General features: G+C 52.5%; 1 protein-coding gene across 1 annotated transcript in view; it reads left to right on the top strand.

Moving 5' to 3' along the window:
• Positions 1 to 20,554, top strand: part of HCN4 (hyperpolarization activated cyclic nucleotide gated potassium channel 4) — a 101,131-nt gene that overhangs the window by 12,234 nt on the left and 68,343 nt on the right. Inside the window, exon 2 of the mRNA XM_021554167.4 lies at positions 17,562 to 17,985. Within this exon, the coding sequence (XP_021409842.3) occupies positions 17,562 to 17,985 (424 nt within the window). The remainder of the gene's footprint in view (positions 1 to 17,561; positions 17,986 to 20,554) is intronic.

The following is a 20,554-nucleotide window of genomic DNA, read 5'->3' on the forward strand; positions in this document are numbered from 1 at the left end:
CTTCAGTCAAACTCCAGGTGTGTCCATGGCTGCTGGCTAGACCCTGAGTGCTTCTGGACAACTTTTGGGGCTCAGTTTGTGAAACTACACGGAGGGTTGCACTGTTGGGGTCTCCCCTCCTTTATTGCCATTGTGGTGGGTTCCTCTGCTGTGTCTGCAGCACAGGTACTCCTCCTTTATCCCACTGTCAGTCCCACTGCCTTTCCTTGCCTGCAGATCCTGCTGGGAACTTGGGCCCAAGCCTTCCCAACCAAGGCAACCCCTTCTGCAGCATGAGCAGGAATTTGGGCTAACAGTGGCAGCCGTGGGTATGGCCTAGGACTCCTGCTTTCCAACAGGGGATCTGGAAGCCTCATTTGCAAGTAAATTCACACAGCCAAATCTGCACTGCAGACAAAAAAAGATTTGCCTTGACATCATCTGCCCTGCTCTGCGCTCCGCAGTCAGTCAGGAGAGCAGAGCACAGCTCCAGCCTCTCCAGCTCAGCAGAATTAAGGCTAAGCTTCATCATGAGCTCATGCAAGCTGTTCCCACCCCAAATAATTGGCTGCTGCATGCTTTGTGTCTGTCTAGCCATTGCTGCATGTGGGTGGGTGTGTTGTGTGTGTGTGAATGAGTCTGCTGTGGAAATGAATGCGTAACATCGGGGGTGCAGCTGATAATAAAGTGCCTTGGGAGTGCTGGGGCTGGGAGCAGTGTAAGGCAGAGCTGAGCCCCTCAGACACCTGCACAGAAATCTCTCTGCCTGCTACCACAGCATGGGCATTCCCACTTCAGACCACCACCACCACTCTTTTTTGCTCTTCCTCCCATCCTAAACCCCCTCAGAAGCATTTCCACCCTGTGTTTCCCATAGCTGGGATGTAAAAGCAGGACAAAAAGCAGCCTAATTCCTCCAAAGCTCAGCCCCTCCATCAGCACAAGCCTCTTTGCAGGTGGAGAGGAAATGCCAGAGGTGCTGATGTGTCCATTGGGATGGGAGACAATGCAATGCATGAGCGTGGCTGTGGGGACACTGGTTGAAGTCAGGGATGAAACCCCTGTGGGGCTTGGCAGCTCTTGGGTATTGCTCTCACAGGGCTGAGCTGTTCCCAAGCACTTCCAGTGCAATCATCACACATTCTCTCAGCAGTGGCAGGCCAGCAGCATCTCTGCCTGCTCTCCCAGATAAGAGGTGCAGAGACAGGCTGTCAAAGAGCTCAGCAAGGTGCCAGGAGTTGGGCCCTCCCATTTCCTCAGCCTGGATCAAAGCTTCTAGCCTTGCTTTCTCTCCACACCCCCATGCCCAAGATTTTTCTGGGGAAAGGGCAGCTCTTTGAAGTTAGGACAGGTCAGTGGAAACTTGTGCCTGCCCCAAACTGGGATCCTAAGATCTGCAGCCCAGTTAGGGAAAAAGAATAGGGTTGGCTATTCCTCTAGTGCTGTGGGTCAGAGAGGAGCGGGACTTTCCTACAGCTGGGCACAAGAGGAGAGCAGAGAATTCTTCACAAGCTCTTACAAAACTTGCTTTTCCTAGGCAAAGTATGGCCCTGGCTGGCTCAGGGAGAGGAAGGGAGAGTATTCCAATGGAGGAGTTTTGCAGTAATATAAACTACCTAGATCATAAAATCCCATGGTTTTGGCAGAGCAGCTTGTGACCTTTGCAGGCAGGCAGGTGACACTCTGAGTAAGGGCAGTGCAGTTCAGGTACTCCAGCTCTGCTCAGCCCCTGCCCTGGAGCTGCAGTGGTTCTGCTGCATTTCCCTCAGCTGCAGGGCTGGGTGAGATCACTCCTCCACACATTCTTGTGGATGCAGGAGTGTTGATCACCATTCCAGTGAAATGAGGCTCATAAGGGGAGCCAAATTCCCAGGTGAGAATGGCCCTGAGGATGAGTTTCCCCCCTTGGAGGCACCTCAGGCCGTGTGTCCATACAGGAACCCCAAATTCCATCCAGGCCCTGTGCTGGCACTGTGTGGGACCTGCTGGTGCTGCACTGCTGTCACTGATCCCAGACTCCACTCCCAGCTTGGTGCTTGTGCAGTGGCTCTTCAAGGCAGGACTCAGCCGGCCTGGGGCTCTCTTGTACAGTGGAAGTGCTTCAGAGCCCTGAATTTTCTGCTCTTTGCCCACAGAACAGCTATTTCTGATTCAAGGATGCCTTTCCTGAAGGAGATCCCTAATTTCCTGTCTGAATAACTAATGAGCTAATAGGGGTTTGGATACACTTGAGAGCAGCTGCTCTGCTCCCTGCTTTCCCTGGCCTCCAGTCCAAGGCCCTCTGCTGTTCCCCACTGCAGTGACTTGGAGCTTTCCCAGGTACCCTCACCACTGACCCATCTTCCTCCTCCTCGTCCTCAGCCTCCCTGTGGCCTCCCAGTGCCAGGGCTCCCAGCTGGGCTGAGGCACAGCACAGACATTTCTGCTGGTGTGAAAGAACAAGAGCAAAGCCCTGGCTCTTGCCTTACTCTGAGCAGGCCTGGATTAACTAAAAGGAAGAAAACCACAGAAATCATGTAATCATGATGGAAGTGCACGAGTTCCCAGCCAATTTATGTGATATCCCAGCACATCCCTGCTGAAATCAAAGGCTGCGCCTGCTGCAGTGGCCTTGAAATTGGGTCCTGTGTGTGCAGAAGGAAAAACTACAAGGATGTTTCATGTTTTAGGGAAGAGGGCCCTTTGAGAGTGTGTTCTTCTTGGGAAAGCTGGAATTCATTGAGACACTGCTGCCATCCTACATTCCCAAAGCAGGGCAGGGAGCAGACTTGCCTCTAGGCACCACAACCAAAGGATAAGACTTGTCTTTTCTTTTAAGGTACAAAACTTAAAAGCCTGGAATAGTCTTTTGTGGCTGTGACTCTCAGATCCCAGAGCATGTTTAGTTTCTTTTAGGGTTTCCTCTTCTGCACTCAGGACCACAAGTAGATTTTTCTAGGCTGGTGGAGAAGGCAAAGTGCTCCTCTCACAGTTCCATGTGGTTCTCTGGGCTCGGGCATGAACAGAGCCTGTGCTGAGTCCCTGCCTTGAAGTATGGATTTAAAATTGAAAATAAACCCTTAGACCACATTTAGTGGTACCTTCAGTGGCCAGGGAAGGGTTTGGCTGTCACTGCCTTGGAGCAGCTCCTGTCCTGCTGTGGTAACCATTTACTGTGTCAGCATGTCTCACATCTAAAAGGCTGTGGCAATTATGTGTCCCAAACTCCTTACAGAGGTTGTTATTTCACATTGCCCTTGTAGCTTGTCTGAGCCTGGTGCCAAAGTGGAAATACAAGGAGGGTGTTGTTATTTGTTGGGTTTTCATGGCTCTCATATCTGCTCTGCCCCAGCTGTGTGTAGGAATAGCTTTGTCATACTCCTGTGAAATAGCAGGGAGATCTATTCCCAGTTTATGGCTGGAATAGGAATATAGGGAAAAAGCTCCTTTATTTCCTCTTGAGTTGCTCATGCAGACTGAACCTGAGTGCTGCAGACATCACAAGGAGCTGTCCTGCCTGTCCCTGCAGTGTCCCTTTCCCAGCCTGTCCCTGTGGCAGGCTGGAGCCTCCTCACTCGGTATTGATGGAAAATGCATCAAGCTGAATATATTTCTGAAACAACTTGTTTCTGGCAGGTTGTTCATTCTAAAAATATATTTATTTCTAATTGCTGAGCGGAATGCTTAATGAATTCTTCCTTCCCAAGAACAATTAATCAAAGAAATGATTTGGGGTTGGCACTTGCTCCCCCAGGGCTCAATGGCTTTGTTCCATTGACTTAAATAGAGCAGGGCAAGTCCAGCCCATAGTGGAAAAGATTTATATGAGCGTTTTTCATGGTGCCCATCACTGTCTGCCTGTCCCTGGCACTGTGTGTTGGAGGAGCAGCACTGCACAGCAGGGTCACAGCAAGTTCACAGAACCCCCCCTTATCCTGGTGGGGTTTGGGATGCTGAGGAGAGAAGAGGCTGCAGCTCTAGCTTGCTCTGGAAGGTTTCTTGATGGGAACAAATGGCTGGAGAGGACTCTGTGGGTCACAGACCCTGCAAGTTTTGATAAAGGAGACCCCCCTGGGAATCCCCACCACACCAGAGAGTGTGAGAGTTTGCAGCATGTCCTGGAAAGAGCAGGAGAGATGCAGCAGCACCCCAGGTCTTGGCAGAGGGCAGGGGGTGCTGGGTGGAAGTGCCTGGATCCTCAGCACACACTCCCATGCTCCTTTCCAGGAGCGTGTGTAGCACATTCCATGTCACACCGGCAGGTGAAAAGCCCAATTTCCTCCTGCCAGTCTGAAAGGAGGAGAAAGGCTTTAAATGTCCTGAATGTGGCCACTGAATTCTTTATATTGCCTCTAATTGTGATTCAGAGCATCCTCTGTGGGCAGGTGTGTGACACTGTCCTTTCTGGGGAGGCTGTATTTTACACATCCACTGTGTGAGTTTTTCATTCTGCTGTCCCAGGTGTGCACCAAGCCCTGCTCCTCCCTCAGGCTCCTGCCCCCCTCAGTTCCTGCTGGGTTTCCTCATTCCAGTCAGCCCAGCACAGGAGCATTGGAGGGACAGTATCAGTTCCTCAGGACCTGGAAGGGGCTTTGGGGGATCTGAAGCTCAGAGCTGAGTGCCCTTCACACTCTGGACTGGATGTCAGCATTCCTGCTCTCTCCCCTCTGTTCTGCTGAGGGAGTGAGGCCCTCTGCAGTGCCCACCCCTCTGTGCCTCAGTTTCCCAGCTGGCAGATCCTGGTGGGGAGACTCAGCCTCCTGCCCTAAAAAGCTTTGAGGTCAAAAGGGAGCCAGTCACTGGGGAGCTCCTCAGTGCTTCAGTACAGGCAGTAATTAATTCAGCAGCCATTCCAGGGGGAGGGATAGTGGATTCACGTGGATGCCTTAGGTAAGCACAGCCTCAGTACAGTATGTTTCTTCTGAGACTGAAAATAATCAGAAGCAATTGGACTTTTTTTTTTTCTTAACTGCTGCATTTTTAGAAGGTGATTCATCTCTTGTCTGGGGTCTGGGCTACCTGAATAGCCCCAAGATCCCAGCAGCATTAGTCTTTTTGAGGATTCATTGTGCTCCATTGCAGCCTGAATAACTCATTACAAACAAGAGTCTGATGTGAGCAGCAGGAGAGCTGGGCAGGAGAAGCATTTGGTGCTTTGGAAGCTGAAGTACACACAGGCCGTGCCTCGTTACCTTTTCAGGTGCCTTACTCCTTCCACCCACTCCTTCCCCATGGGAAGAGGCTCTGGCATCGTTGGTGTCAGCCTTGTCTGGAACAGTGGTGCCAGCACGGACATTTCCCACCAGGGCTAAAGCAAGGATGCAAACCAGTGAGGATTCCCAGAAAATAATGTGGATCGCGAGGAGCTGAGGTCTGAAACACAACCTCGTTTGGGCTGCATGCACCCCAATCCTTAAACATTGCTCCTTTGGCACTGCCTCCAAGGCCTGAGCCATGTTCACTGGGTGCAGAAAATCCACATTAAAGCCTGGCCATCCCTGTTGGCCAGAGTGTGTTTAACCCAAAACCACACCCAGGAAAGAAGGGATTTGCCCAGGAGTGATCCCTCTCCTGCAGGAGTTCTTCACCTGTGCGGTGTAACCTCAAGGCTGTGGGGAGCTGTCCTTGCCAGGGGTGACAGCCACATGCAGCCAGCACCTTCTGTCACTCTGGCTTTCCCTGTCCTCGCTGAACTTGTGCTTTAGGAAATTTGGATCCTTTAGAGGGAGGCAGCTTTGAATATGATCATTTCAGCAGACCATTGGAAACCCCAGACTGCTTTCTGTCACCTCTTTGTGGCAGCTTTGAGCATTCCTGTGCTGCCATGAGGCAGGACAGAGGTCTGGCTTCCCTCCCTGCCCCATCTGGCATGGCCAGGGCTCACCCAGCAGGAACGTGTGCACGGTGCTGAGGTCTGGCAGATGCTGGTGCCTGTCTCAGACATAAATCCTGGGAGCTGTGCAAGTTGGAGAGAGGCTGAGAGAGCACGTGTGCCTGGGAGCAGAGCTGGAGTAAATCATGCAGCTGAGCAGCAGCTTGAGGTTTGATCCATCCCCAGGCACTGGGAGCTCTCCTGGTGCTTTCTGGGCTTTCCTTGTGGGGTGGCTGATGTGACTGGCCCAGGGCCCAGCTGGGCACACACACAGATGTGGTACCTGGCTGGGGTACCTGTGAGGATGGTTGTCCTGGGGCTGCATGCTTCAAAGGTTATGGCAGGTATCCCAAACCTGGGCTCTGGAGTCTTGAGGAGAGTCTGGATGTTGGAATGATCACAGAATCCCAGAGTGGTTTGCCTTGGAAAGGGCCTTAAAGCTCATCCCATTCCACCTTTCACTATCCCAGGCTGCTCCAAGCCCCATCCAGCCTGGTCTTGGACATTGCCAGGGATCCAGGGGCAGCCACAGCTGCTCTGGGCACCCTGTGCCAGGGCCTGCCCACCCTTCTAGGGAACAATTCCTTCCCAGTATCCCATCTAACCCTGCCCCCTGGCATTTGGAAGCCATTAAGAGACCCCCACTTTCCTGGGGGCCCTGTGAGCCCCAGCCCTCAGGAGCTGGGGCACAGCAATGCCCAGGAGGAACACTTTGAGCATTTCGGGTGGTGGGAAGTCTTGTTCTCATGTGGCAGATGACTTAGCAGGGTTTGTCACTTCCCTGGAGACAACTGCAGATTATAGGGCATAAATGTGTCAGTGCAAGGCAGAAAGCACTGCAGTGTCCCCTCCACACCCCCCACTCCCCAAACTGTGATTCTTACCTAGTTGTGTGACTCATGTCATTTCTCTGCCTTATTTTGGTGTTTAATTTTAGTAAATTTGGCTTCCTAGTGGTGAGAGTGACATCCTCAGCTCGCATAAACCCATATTATGTCAAGACAAACATGTCAACACAAAATAGTTTAAAAGCCAGCCTGTCATCCCTGTGACTTCCCAAGGAGATGAGTGTGGAAGGTCCCTGGTGGTGGTGACGTGTGTCCTGTGCCACTCCTGGAGCAGCTCTGAACTAAGAGACATCCCCAGAGCCCTCTGTCCTGGGCTGAGCCCCAGCCTGGGCAGCAGGGCAGGGGGGATTCTGCCCCTCTCGGGTGAGACCCCAGCCCTGGGGCCCTGCACAGCAAGGACCTGGAGCTGCTGCAGCCAGGCCAGAGGAGGCACCAGGATCATCAGAGGGATGTGAGAGCTGGGATTGTTCACCTGGAGAGGAGGAGCTTCAGGGCCACCTCACTGTGGCCTTGCAGTGCCTGAAGGAGCTGACAAAGAGAGATGGAGAGAGACTTTGGACAAGGGCCTGGAGGGACAGGACAGGGTTAGATGGCATATTGGGAAGGAATTCCTCCCTGGGAGGATGAGCAGGCCCTGGCACAGGTGCCCAGAGCAGCTGTGGCTGCCCCTGCATCCCTGGCAGTGTCCAAGGCCAGCTTGGAGGACCCTGGGCTAGTGGGAGGTGTCCTTGCCCATGGCAGGGGTGGCACTGCATGGGCTGTAAGGACCCTTCAACCCAAACCACTCTGATTCTGTGATGATATGATAGATATCATATCTATCATATATATCATACATATCTACAATCATTTTCCTTCCTGTCCCTGTGTACAAACCAAGCCCTTCCCCAGTCCTGCTGCTCTCTGAGACACCTCAGAGCTCCCTGGTGCAGATCCCCCCTGCCTGGGGTTTGACTCATGAATGGTGGATGTGGGCCAGGGCCTGAACTTCATCATGTCACAACTTATGCATGTCTTTAGGCTTTAATCCTTCACATTCCACAACATGTTCCTGATGGCTTGGAGGCTGCAGTCCTTATTGATCCATCCCTTCTCTACAACAGCAACATATGGCACGTTTCCATGGCAATAGGTCCCCCTGAAGGGGCTTCCTTCCCTTCCTCACTTTATTGGTCTTTTTCATTATTAAATCATCAGAGATAAATGCACACAGGAGAAGGGTCAATGTGTGGATCAACGGGCAGCAAACAAAGAGGAACTTATCCATATTCATACAAGCAGGAGATTTCAGGAGATCAAACAGTGCAGAATTGCCTGGCCCTGAGGTGGCAGCTCATGCATAATGTGTTCTGGGAGCCCTGCAATCAATGCACATCCAGCACCTTGGAGATACAGCCCCAGGATTCAGCTGCAGGTGGGCAGGGACAGGGGAATCCACAAATGTTTGTGAGTGCAGTAGGGTGGGCATGAGGAGAGGTTAACTCTGCTTTGTGCTAGCCCTGCAGCTGTGGCTCAATGCTGCAACCAGAACGTGGTGCTGAATTCTCAACCCGTGGAGGGTGTGGGCTGGGAGGTTCCTTCCTTCTGGTGGAGTCTGGTGAACCAGCCATGGAGTGGAACCTGCTTAGTGCAGTGGTGTGACCCAAAATGGTCTGAGCTTCCATGGGGACAGGAGTCCTCCAGACATGGGGCTGATGCTGGCTGCACTGCCCTGCCTCCCTTCCCAAGCACTCCTGTAAACCTCCCAGGGAATCTGCACCGTTCCATCCTCCAATGGTGTCTCCAGCCCCTGCTGCAGTGAATTCCCACTGCAGGACAATTTATATCTGTGCTCACCTCGGTGGTGCTGTGAGAACACCAATAAATTGTCTGGGTTCAGTGTGTAAATGCTGCTCCTCTGGGCCTTCAGACAGAGAGGGGGTAAGCTTTCCTAGGAGTAGTACCATAAAAATTTCACTGCTTCTGCAGCTTGTTGCAAGGGAATTCTCCATGAGATATTAATAGCTGTGTCCAAGCAAGTGAGAAAATATTAATAATGCTGCTTTAGTCAGAAATGGGATGTGTGCTCTATTGGCCTCCATGCTCCAAATTTAGAGCCGGAACAAACCGAGTCTCTTGTGTCTATCTCTGGTTCTGTGAGAGAAATGAAATCTTGTTTATTTTTACTTTTCTGGGAAGATTGGGTTCTAAGTATAGATGTAAGATAGGCTTTAATTTGTTAGGCTGGTATCTGCAGGCAGGAAGGCAGCAGGAGCAGAGGACAGTGGGCATTGACTCCATGGGCCAAATCCAGTGGGATTTTGCTGAGCCTTGTGCCCGGGGTATGGTTCAGAGTGACTGGGAATGAAACTGCAGGAGCATCTTGGTTCTGGCTGGTCCAGTTTTTCTGCAGAGCCAGGACTGGGAGCAGGTGTTCATCAAATTGAACAGAAATCCTGGGAAATGCTTATCCAGGTCCTTTGGAGCCCCTTGCAGAGTTAGGACCTCACAGATTGGCTAGACCCTCATTATCCCGGGACAGATGCAAGGCAGGCAGCAGCACTCCAGCCTCCAGGAGCCTTTCTGCAAACGTGGCTTGCTCAGTCCTTGAAACCGAGCTTAGGATGTGGGTCCTCTCACCCTCAGATGATCCACCTCACAGCTGGGATGCTGCTGTCCTGGCCAGGTGCTTCAATCCTGTCCTCACTTCCCACCCGCCTGGAAGGGAACACCTCTGAGCAGGCAGCATCCCTTCCAGGGGCTTTTCACGTGCTTGAACTGCACTTCATGTGGGTGTGGTTCCTGGCTGGTGCACTTGAGCACAGAGATAATACAAAGTGGGGGCTTTCCTGAGGCAGGAAAGCAGCAAACACAAGGAAGATGTTCCAGCAAAGTCGCTGAAGGTCAGGACTGTCCGTCTGGGCTGATTCATAAAGCCTCTTTCAAACTGAGAGGGAGGCCAGGGAAGTGTCTGTGTCTCAGTGACTGGAGTTTCTGTGAAGGACAGTCACCAGCAGCTTCTGGGGGCTCCTCTGGCAGCTCCCCTGGGCAGTGCTGAGTGTCTCACATGTGGCTGTTCTCCCTCCCTGCAGAGCCCACATGAGGGAGAAGGTGTTGCCATCTTTCCTGAGGGGCCCTGAGCACTGAGCACTGAGCTGTTCCCTCCTTCAGGCAAACCCACTGCTTGGTGGATTGCCTTTCACATCAGCTTTGCTTTCCTGGGCTTCAGTTCTTCAGAATTCTCCAGCAAAATTTGCTGTCACATGGATCCATAGAATGGTTTGGGTTGGAAGGAACCTTAAAGGTCAAGTAGTGCCACTCCCTGCCATGGGCAGGAACACCTTCACTGTCCCAGGCTGCTCCAAGCCACAGTGTCCAACCTGGTGTTGGGCACTGCCAGGGATCCAGGGGCAGCCACAGCTGCTCTGGCCACTTTGTGCCAGGATCTCACCACCCTCACAGCCAGAAATTCCTTCCCAATATCCCATCCATCCCTGCCCTCTGGCAGTGGGAGCCATTCCCTGTGTCCCTTGTCCCCAGTCCCTCTCCAGCTCTCCTGGAGCCCCTTCAGGCCCTGGCAGGAGCTCTGAGCTCTCCCTGGAGCCTTCTCTCCTCCAGGTGAGCACCCCCAGCTCTCCCAGCCTGGCTCCAGAGCAGAGGGGCTCCACCCTCAGAGCATCTCCCTGGCCTCCTCTGGACTGGCTCCAGCAGCTCCACGGCCTCTCTGTGCTGGGCCCCAGGGCTGAGGCAGCTCTGCAGGTGGGGCCTCACCTGAGTGGGGCAGAGGGGCAGAATCCCCCCCTCCCCTGCTGCTGGGGATCAGCCCAGGGCAGGGGGATTCAGGGCTGGGTCATTTCCAGCTCTCCCCCGGCACCCCCAGGGCTGCTCTCAGTCCATTCATCCCCAGCCTGGAGTGATCCCAGGGCACGTGGCCTTACAGGGTCTGCTGAGGCTCACATGAACCACCTGTGCAGCCTGTCCAGGTCCCCCAGATGTCACCCAGGTGTCCATCCCTGCAGGAAGCCTGGCCGCAGTGGGTGCAGAGCAGAGGCAGCAGCTCAGATTGATAGAGTGCCCTGGGTTTGGGGAGTTGAAGAAAGGGCACCTTTCACAATGTACCCACTTCTAATTGCTTAAATCCATCAGTGCCTCAAACGTGGTGTTTGCAAATTGTCAGCTATTACTGCTGGAATAAAAATACCTCTAAGTAATGTGTATATTTATATTTTTACAGTAGAAAAGAGAAGAAATTTCCCCTTTGCTGCTACTGATCAAATTATAGATTATAGCATGGCTGGAAACCTCTCCTGAGTCTAGACAACCACATTAGCTGGGTGGTACTTCTACCTCTGAATAAGTTTCTTTAATCTTTAGTATCTCATAGTCTGCCTGTAATACAGGATGATAATACCTTCCTAATTATATCTGCTGGGATTTAATTAATGTTTGGACATTACTTTGAAAAATGTAGGGTGTTGATTATTGTTTAATAATGTAGTGTTAGATTTAAAAATTAATGATAGAGAAGCAATGAAAATACTTCCTTGCTTGGACTGCAAATGCCATCTCCAAGTATTACATAAGCAATAGCTTCCTTAATTTTCCACTTACCAAAATCCATGTAATTATATTTTAAGGTAATAATATGAGCACATGTTCTAAACTGGAAACAGGGTTTGGAATTGGGCACTGCTCGGAGGAGATTAGGTGAGCAATTATGTAGATTGAAGATAATCTAAGTCAAAGGCTAAGTGCAGACCTTGGAGAATATCTTGCCTTGAGTAAAAGCGCCAGCTGAATTTGATGGGAATTCTGTCAGGGACTGCACAGGAGCTTTTAGGAACCCAGATGCAAAGTGCTGCAGGGCCCACAGCCCATGTGTGCTGGGGGGATCTCTCCATCACCCACCTGCGTGTGTCAGCACTCCAGCCCATCACTGCCACGGGCCTTGTGCTCCTGGCAGGGCAGGAATTCCATGGGAGCCCTGTCCCATCCCGCTGAGCTGCAGCCCGCTGTGCCCCAGGGAGGGGCGTGCCCTGCCGGCTCCTGCTGGCACCAGAGCTGTGCTGCAGCACCCATGGGGAGGTGCTGTGGGTGCAGCCCTTTCCCAGCCAGCTGGGGCCCCGCTCTTGGTTCTCCATGCCTGGCAGTGCCCTGGCGTTGGTGCCCCCGAGCAGCCAGGAGCAGCCGGGAGCCAGCAGGAGAAGCAGGCATGCAGGAGATGCAGGGATCCAGGAGATGCAGGCATGCAGGAGATGCAGGCATCCAGGAGATGCAGGCATACTGGAGATGCAGGCATACAGGAGATGCAGGGATCCAGGAGATGCAGGGATCCAGGAGATGCAGGGATGCAGGAGATGCAGGGATCCAGGAGATGCAGGGATCCAGGAGATGCAGGGATCCAGGAGATGCAGGCATCCAGGAGATGCAGGCATGCAGGAGATGCAGGGATCCAGGAGATGCAGGGATCCAGGAGATGCAGGCATACAGGAGATGCAGGGATCCAGGAGATGCAGGGATCCAGGAGATGCAGGGATGCAGGAGATGCAGGGATACAGGAGATGCAGGGATCCAGGAGATGCAGGCATGCAGGAGATGCAGGGATGCAGGAGATGCAGGGATCCAGGAGATGCAGGCATGCAGGAGATGCAGGCATGCAGGAGATGCAGGGATCCAGGAGATGCAGGGATACAGGAGATGCAGGGATCCAGGAGATGCAGGGATGCAGGAGATGCAGGGATACAGGAGATGCAGGGATCCAGGAGATGCAGGCATGCAGGAGATGCAGGGATGCAGGAGATGCAGGGATCCAGGAGATGCAGGCATGCAGGAGATGCAGGCATACTGGAGATGCAGGGATCCAGGAGATGCAGGCATGCAGGAGATGCAGGCATGCAGGAGATGCAGGGATCCAGGAGATGCAGGCATCCAGGAGATGCAGGCATGCAGGAGATGCAGGGATCCAGGAGATGCAGGCATCCAGGAGATGCAGGCATGCAGGAGATGCAGGCATCCAGGGAAATCTGGATGGAGCTGGGACCCAGCAGGCTCTCCTGTGCTGTCAGAATGCATGGTTAATTAGCAGTGCTCCCAGGGGCTTTAGTCAGGATGGCAGAGTATTTGCATAGAAGGGTCAGAAAGAATTAAAACTGTTTGTCTTTTCCTTTAGCTGGGTCCCTTCCCATTATACAGCACTCAGAATATTTTTGTAACTTGTTTAACTCTTTTTTCTGGTGAGTATTCATGATAAAGAAGTTTCCAAGTGCACAGGTCTTTGAGTAAACTCTCTATAAATAAACAAATTCCTCCCACAAGGGAACTGGTGGACTCGGAGGTGGTTAAATGTCCTTTAGTGTGTTTAGGAGCAGTGAATCACCATGTTCCTCCTTTATCTCTAGGGCAGACCAAAGTCTGTAACTCTCCAGTAGAAGCAGCCTGCTCTTAGCTGGGAGAAGGGATGCTCCCAGAGACAAGGAGGATCTCCTCATGCTTTTTCTCTTGCTCTCTTTGTTCACCTGTCTCTGTGAATAGCTGTTCCTGGATTAAACTTTGCTCTCACTGTGGCTCCAGCCACCCTGACCTCCCCTGATTGCGCTTTCCAAAAGGTGATTTCTGTTTCCAGCCCCGGAGCACTCCTGGGAACTGCAGCACGACCTCTTTCCTGCCAGGCCACCTGATCCAGTGTGCAGTCCAGAGCCAGGAAAGGCAGCTGCCACTCCGGAGAGAAGCCCAGGTTTCCAGCACTCAGAAGGAATTTAGGAGCACTTCCTCCCCAGCAGGCAGGGGATGGAGGTTCCATACTGTGTGGGACTCAGTAGGTGGCACTCTGTTTCTGGAGTCAGCACCGAGCCTTGGGACAGAGCTGGGTTTGGCTTTGGGCTTGCTTTGAACGAGCTGTGCTCATTGAAGAGCTGTTCTTGGGAGGTCAGCAGGGCTGGCCACGGGCTGGGAGCTCAGTTCCACTGCTGGGGAGAATCTCCTGGCCCCTGGCAGTGCCAGGCAGGTGCCTTGTTATTTGTGCTTCAACCCAGAGCTGGCTGCCCTTCAGCAGGAGCTGAAAACCCCAAAAAGCTTTGTTAATTTAGAGGTGAGGCCACTCAAGTCCATTTTCTCTGGACTGTGCAAACACTGTGGAGCCAGAAGAGAAATTCAGAAGCCACAGATGCACAGGGTTTCAGTGCTGTTGTGACCCAGTGATGCTGCTGAGCCTCTCACCTCTGGGATTCTCTGCTTTCTCTCCAATTCCTCACTTCCTGAGCTCATGCTCTACAATTGCCCACACTGCATCATGGACTGGAAAAGGAAATTTCATTTAATTGTAAAAAATTACTTCCAAAAGCAATATTCCCTGTTGTCACGGTGTGCTCTAGGCAGAGCAGAAAGTTGGTCCAGCATTCTAAACCCACAACCCAATACCTACAGAGTGTGCAGGCTGTCACATCAGCTGAGTGACACAGCAGTGCTTAAGGAGCACATATTCCTGAAGTGCCTGTGCCACAGTAATTCTCAGATACATTCTGTTTAAATAATACATTGGGAATTAAGAGATCCGAGGTAGTGGTGCATGTTAAAATGTGATTTCCAGATCCAAGGAGTGTGCAGAGAGTAGGATGGGGTATAAAAACCAAGGGTGTTTGAACAAGACATCTGGTTTATGTAGTGCTGCCTGTTCCCTGTTCTCTGAGCTGTTCAGTTCCACTGAGTCAACTGTAATAAAACAATACATTCATATTTATTAATTTTTTATGTAGGCTTTTGGAAACAGGAAGAGAAGTGAGAAGAAGACAGGATATCAGACATCCCAGAGATGCATCTCTGTTAGGCTCTTTTGCAAGCCATGCGAACAGCTTCAGATCCGTTTAGACTCAAAAATCAGATTCAGGTCCTAACCCTTGCTTAGCCTCAGCCTTCCATGGACAGACCCCACGCTCCTCACTTTGCCATGTGGTTCCTCTGTGTGCAAGGCAGGGATAATAACTCTGCCTCTCCTGGGTGCAGCAGAGCCAATTTCATCACTGTCAGCTCCGTGGAATCCCTGGGTGAAAGGAACAACAGAAATCTAGAAAACATGGGTTATTAATAGCTGGTGCTTGCCCTTACATACATCACATGCACCGTTAGTCATTGTGGCCAGTAATTTACAGGGAGGGGAAAGATGTTCCTGGGAGCAAATGCAAAATGACACTTGGATGGTATCAGACCTCTGAGGTGTTGTGGGCCCAGAGAGTCTAATTAAGTCTAAATGCACTGATGCCACCCTGAGCAGATCCTGCTTCCTATGCGGGTGAAATGGAAATGTGCAGGAGCTCTGCAAATCTTAACAGGGGAATTTTTACTCCCCGGCAGTTCACATTGGAAAGGCAGGTGCTGGAGTTGGTGTGCAGGCCAGATTCTTGGTGTGTTCCAACTTTGTCTGCCTCCTTCATGGAGCCCCGAGGTTGTCTCTTCCCTGGCACCTTCATTAGAGGGATCAGTGGATACAGAAGTTTCCCTTGCCTGGTTTTAAGTGGTGGCTTTAAAGGTCAGAGCTGAGGGGCCGTGACAGTAATGTGGAGTCAGCAGTGCAGCCCTGAGGAGAGCTGTGCTGAAGGGACAGTGGCAGTGGGGTTCAGCGCTTGCTCCCCTGCCCACACTGCACACCCTGCTGCTCAGGGCAGCTCAGGAGCAGCAGGCTGGGAGGGGAGAGCTGGAGGAGGTCAGGAATTGCTGCAAGTCAGGATGCAGGAGAGCTGAGCACACTGGACAGGGAGAGGCTGGGCTAGCAGGGGGTGCTGCAGTCAGGGGAAAGCATTTCACTGGCCTTGTGTATGTGCAAAACATCTTCCTTGAGCTGGGAGCCGTCCTGCCACTGCTGAGCATGTCCCCAAGTGTAGAAATCACCATCCAGCCTAAAAAAGAGGCATAAAAAAAGCAAAGATCTCAGAAGAAAGACACATACCTTCCCAGCACTGCAAACCTGGCCGTGCCAGGCTCATGCCATTGATTTGAAACTTGGGAAAACTCATTTTCTTTGGGCCTATCTCCTTGTGTATTCCCTAAGGCAAATGAAGGATGGCTGGCAGGTTATTTATTTTCAGTAATAATGCACACACTGCTTCCAGACTTCCTGCTATTGTGCGATTATCCAGATTAATTGCCTGGGAAAGCTGCAGCATCATCTCGGGCCCTTATTAAGGAAGCTCACAACACGGATTTATATTAATGCATATTGCTGGGTGCCACAGCCTTGCTCTTGGAGGCAGATGGACAAATCCCACTGCTGAGTGCTGGCAGCACCCCTGTGCCTGCAGACTGAGGGAGGATTCCTGGCACCTTGAGAGCCAGGAGGAGAGAGCTGAGGTAGTTTTTAGAAAGCTCGTTAGTGAGTAACTTCGCTTATTCTAAAATCAGTTCCCATCAGCCTCTGCTGAATGATTGCGAGAATTGCTGGGGTGCTGCTGGCTGCTGACCCTGCCTGTACATGGGCAAAGGCTGGAATCTTGAAGATGCTTTTAGGTGCTTTAAAGTGTTCTTACCAGGGAGAGAGGCTCTAGACGAGAAGGCTTTTAAGGTATATTCTGCCCTTTGGTTTCCCTGCTGAGAGTTTAACAAACCATGTAGTTGCCTTGCTCTGAAAATCCTGTTCTGCAGCAGCTCAGCCTGGTGCAGGTTCCAGCCAAACAGCCACTAACCAAGGTAGCACTTGAGGGCCTTTAAAGCAAGTCCAGCTCTCCTGAAACATTTTGGAAATTTTGGCTGTAGAGGGTTAGACAGAGGAGCAGCATGTGCACGTCCTTCAGCAACCCAGCACTTCCCTCTGATAAATCAGTGTCAATGCAGGGTCACACTGATGCTCTCACTGCTGTTGAGGTGATTGCTCATCTCCTGATAATACAATAATCAGACAAAGGGCAGATTATTGTATTAATAACTAATGATATTAGAGTAGCTGACCCATAGTGCCCCACGTGGGGCTGCTGGAATCTTGGCAGTGTGAGCCCACAGTGCATCAGCATCTACATGTGACACGTGAGGAGGGGACTGGAGCACCAGTGTGCTGGGCAGCGAGGCTCCTCAGCAAGCTCTGACACTGGGAAGGGTTTTAGTCCTCACTCTGGAGAAGATGGGACCACATTGTCTGATTGTGTGTCTGTGGAAAATCTTTTAAAAATCCCAATCATATAAATTAGGGGTTCTACTCAGACTGTGTGTGCCTTCAGAACAAAACTGAGTGATACAGTAAGGTCCATGGATAACACTGAGCTGCTACTGGAGTGAAGATAAGCTTCCTGGAGACTGCTTCATGGAACAGGAGTTAAATGTTGGTGTTACTGTCCTTAGACATGGAATAGGTGTCTCTAGGCACGTGACTCCAAGCTTTATTGATTGTTTCTGTACAACACAGGAGCCTGTAGCGTGCGGGCTCAACTCCTGGAGTCCAGCTGGGCACTGAAGGCTGGAGATGAGAGCACAGGCTCCAGTTCCATCCTGATCCCAAAGCTGTCAGTGCTGGCTGCTTCTAAAGAACGATCAGACAGCAGAAGAACAGCCTGATGGTTTAACCCCACATGGTTTTATTGACACACAGACTCTGAGGTCTCCCCAGTCCTTCTCTCCTTACCCAGCAGTCCCTGTAGCAACCACAGGTTTTTCAGTCTCTCCCCAGGCAGCTCCCAGGTCCCAGGAAAGTGTTCAAGCAGGCATGCCCAGCCCTGGCTCAGCTCCTTTGTGAGCCCTTGAAGGCAGAGCAGAAGTGTTCCTCTGATATTAATTAGTCAATTAGCAGCTTGTGCAGTGCTCAGGCGGAGCACAGAGCCGGGGAATGACTGACAGCAGAGATGGATGAGTTCATCAGTGCAGCTGACCCGGGCTCCCCGACCTCCTGCTCTGTGCCTGATCTCACATGTCTCTGTCTTGCTGTCCAGGTTTTACTGGGATCTGACCATGCTGCTGCTGATGGTAGGGAACCTGATCATCATCCCTGTGGGCATCACTTTCTTCAAGGACGAAAACACCACCCCATGGATTGTTTTCAACGTGGTTTCGGACACGTTCTTCCTCATCGACCTCGTCCTCAACTTCCGGACAGGCATCGTGGTGGAGGACAACACCGAGATCATCCTGGACCCGCAGAGGATCAAGATGAAGTACCTGAAGAGCTGGTTCGTGGTGGATTTTATCTCCTCCATCCCCGTGGACTACATCTTCCTGATCGTGGAGACGCGCATCGACTCCGAGGTGTACAAGACGGCGCGGGCCCTGCGCATCGTGCGCTTCACCAAGATCCTGAGCCTGCTGCGCCTGCTGCGCCTCTCCCGCCTCATCCGCTACATCCACCAGTGGGAGGAGGTGAGACAGCCCCGGGCTCTGCCTGCAGCTCTGCTCTCCCACAAGTGCTTTCCTTGAACGCCCCTTCTCCTTCCTGCCCCTTGTGTCGGGGCCTGATGCTTTGTTGGAGCAGGTTCCCGAGGGAATTCTGCACGTTGTTGGTGCTGTGGGCTCTGGGATTGGCATCCACATGATCTGTGGAGTGGCTGGCAGGAGGGTGGGCACAGGTGGGCCCCTTGCAGGACTTGTGTGGCTGGTGAGCAGAGCAATCAGCCAGGCAGTGAGGGCTTGCCCTCTCAGAGCCCACAAAGGTCCAGGACCAGCTCTGAGGAAAGGGCTGGAGACAGCTGATCTGCAGAACCTGTGGCATCTGTTTGCCATCTGCTGCTTTGTGCTTATCTCTTGAATGAAGAGATAAGCATGGACATGTGTTAGAACCCTCTTGCTTTCTATATTCTCTGACACTGTGCAAAGAGAAAAAGGAAGGAGGAGCAATCTGCAGAAAAAGGTCTGGTGAAAAGCAAGATCCCCACAAGCCTGGAACCCTGTGCTGCTCCCAGGGGCTATTCCAGGATGCAGGGTGAGTTGTCAGGAATAATGTGGGGGAAGCCGCAACCTTGCAAAGTAGCTTAAAAATGAGTTGTTTTCCTCCTGTCTCTGTGATCTCCGAAGCAGAGAGAAAGCTCCCTGCATCTCTCTCCACATGTCAGGAGCGTATTTTCAAGACAAGGAAAGCTGGTCAGAGCAATTTCATCTTCGTCCCTGTACTTTGTGTTGTGTTTTGGAGCAGAGCCTGCTGCAGAGCATGATCTAATGCAGAGCATGCTCCTGGGAATGTGAAGGGGAAGCAACCATGCAAGTCATGGCTCGATTGCAGCGAGCTGTCACAACACTAATTCATGATAGAGCTGAGCCCTTCCCTCCTCCAAGCAGCCCACACTCACAGGGAGAGCACTCTGGGGCATGCTTCACAAATCTCAGCCTTCATCCATGTGGTGTTACCGTTTGTGAGGGCTTCCCTTAGAGCAGAGCAGAGCCTCGTTGAGGTCTGACATTGGGCAAGGTGCTGGACAGGTGCTGGGGAGAGGCAGCCCAGCCCTCAGAATTCACTGTGTGTTCATTGGCTTCGTGGTGCAGGCAGCAGTGCACAGAGGTGGACAAAGCACAAAGCACAAGTGTCCTTCTGGGGTGACTCAGTGAGTCAGGGCTGAGCAGGGCACTGAAATCTCTCCAGGTGTGTTGGCCTCTCCCGCGGTTGCTTTGCTTCCCTCTCCCCTAATCCGAGGTGGTGGCTCAGTCTCTTCTCCCAGATTCCCAGGCACCCACAGCACTGCACAGCTCCCCACTTGTTTCCCTCTGCTCCTTGACTTCCCTTCCAGGAGGTGCTTGAAGAGGACTGAAGGATTTTTGATGTTTTGTACTGAATTTGTTTTAAAAATGACGAGACAGAAGCAGATCAGTGGTTTTCCCTCTCTCACTTCTCGTAGTTTGACCGAGCAGCCATCCCTAGCTTCTGTCTCCTAATGCCATTCCAGGGATGTTCCATGCTGCTGTCCTGGGCCCTGGCACAGCACAGCCGGGTGCCCTCTGGGTGGGGCAGTGCTGCCAGGGCAGGGCAGGGATGGTGCTGGTTGCAGTTTGGGACTGCAATGCAGAATCTGTGTGCGCTGCAGAGCCCAAACAGCAAACACCACCGCCTGTGTCAAACAGGGCTCGGCCCAGGCTGCCGTTCCTGCAGAGGGTTTGACACTGGGAGCTTCTCCAGCTTCCACACCGAGGAGGGAGGCAGGGGGAAGGGGTGATCCCCGGTCACTGCTGCAGTGCCTGCCACAAAGCAGTGGGGAGACAGGCAAGGGGAGTGCTGCTTCATGCTTGCGTGGGAGTTGTGCTCCCTGCAGCCATGCTGGCAGCTCTCTTCCTCTGAAGTGCCTACAGATGATCCCTGTCTGAAAGGCCACATTCATCTTTCCTCCCTGCACCCACCAGTGCTGATCTGGGAGTGCCAGGACAGAGCAGTGCTGGACCAGGCTTACTGTGGGGTCTGCAAGAGGAGGACTTGGGAGAGGGGGTGCTGCAGGTCTGGTCTCTGTGGTTCCTCCCCATCCCAGTCCATGCCTCATCAGCTGGCAGTGTCTCTTTAGCTCTTTGCTTCTGAGCAGATCAGCTGGAGAGGTGATGTGAGCAGGGCATGCCGGGCCCCTGGGGAGGAGTGTGTGTGCCCTAGGGGAGCGTGTGCAGGGCAGAGGTGCATGGACAGAGAGGGATCACCGTGCCATTGTGTGTGGGCACAGCAACACCTCACTGCACAGAGCTGGGGCAGTCCCATCCCGTGGAGGCAGAGGCCCAGCACACACAGCACCCTCAGCTCCTTGTGTTGCTGGAGCCAGGGCAGGGATAAGGGGGCACTCCCCAAGCTGCCAGCAGCCTCTCCCTTCATTCCCCTGCAATTGTCCATGCTCTGCATGAATTTATCTCCGAGGCTGCAGTGAGCAGGAGCAGCCTTCTCGAGGGCTGCAGTGCTGTAAAGCAGCCAGGCACTCATCAGTTCCACATCAGCGCTGCTCAGGAGTCCGTGGGCTCTGGAGCTGCG

This window comes from Lonchura striata, chromosome 10 (genome assembly GCF_050655825.1).
Source record: "Lonchura striata isolate lonStrDom1 chromosome 10, ASM5065582v1, whole genome shotgun sequence".
Classification (NCBI taxonomy): domain Eukaryota; kingdom Metazoa; phylum Chordata; class Aves; order Passeriformes; family Estrildidae; genus Lonchura; species Lonchura striata.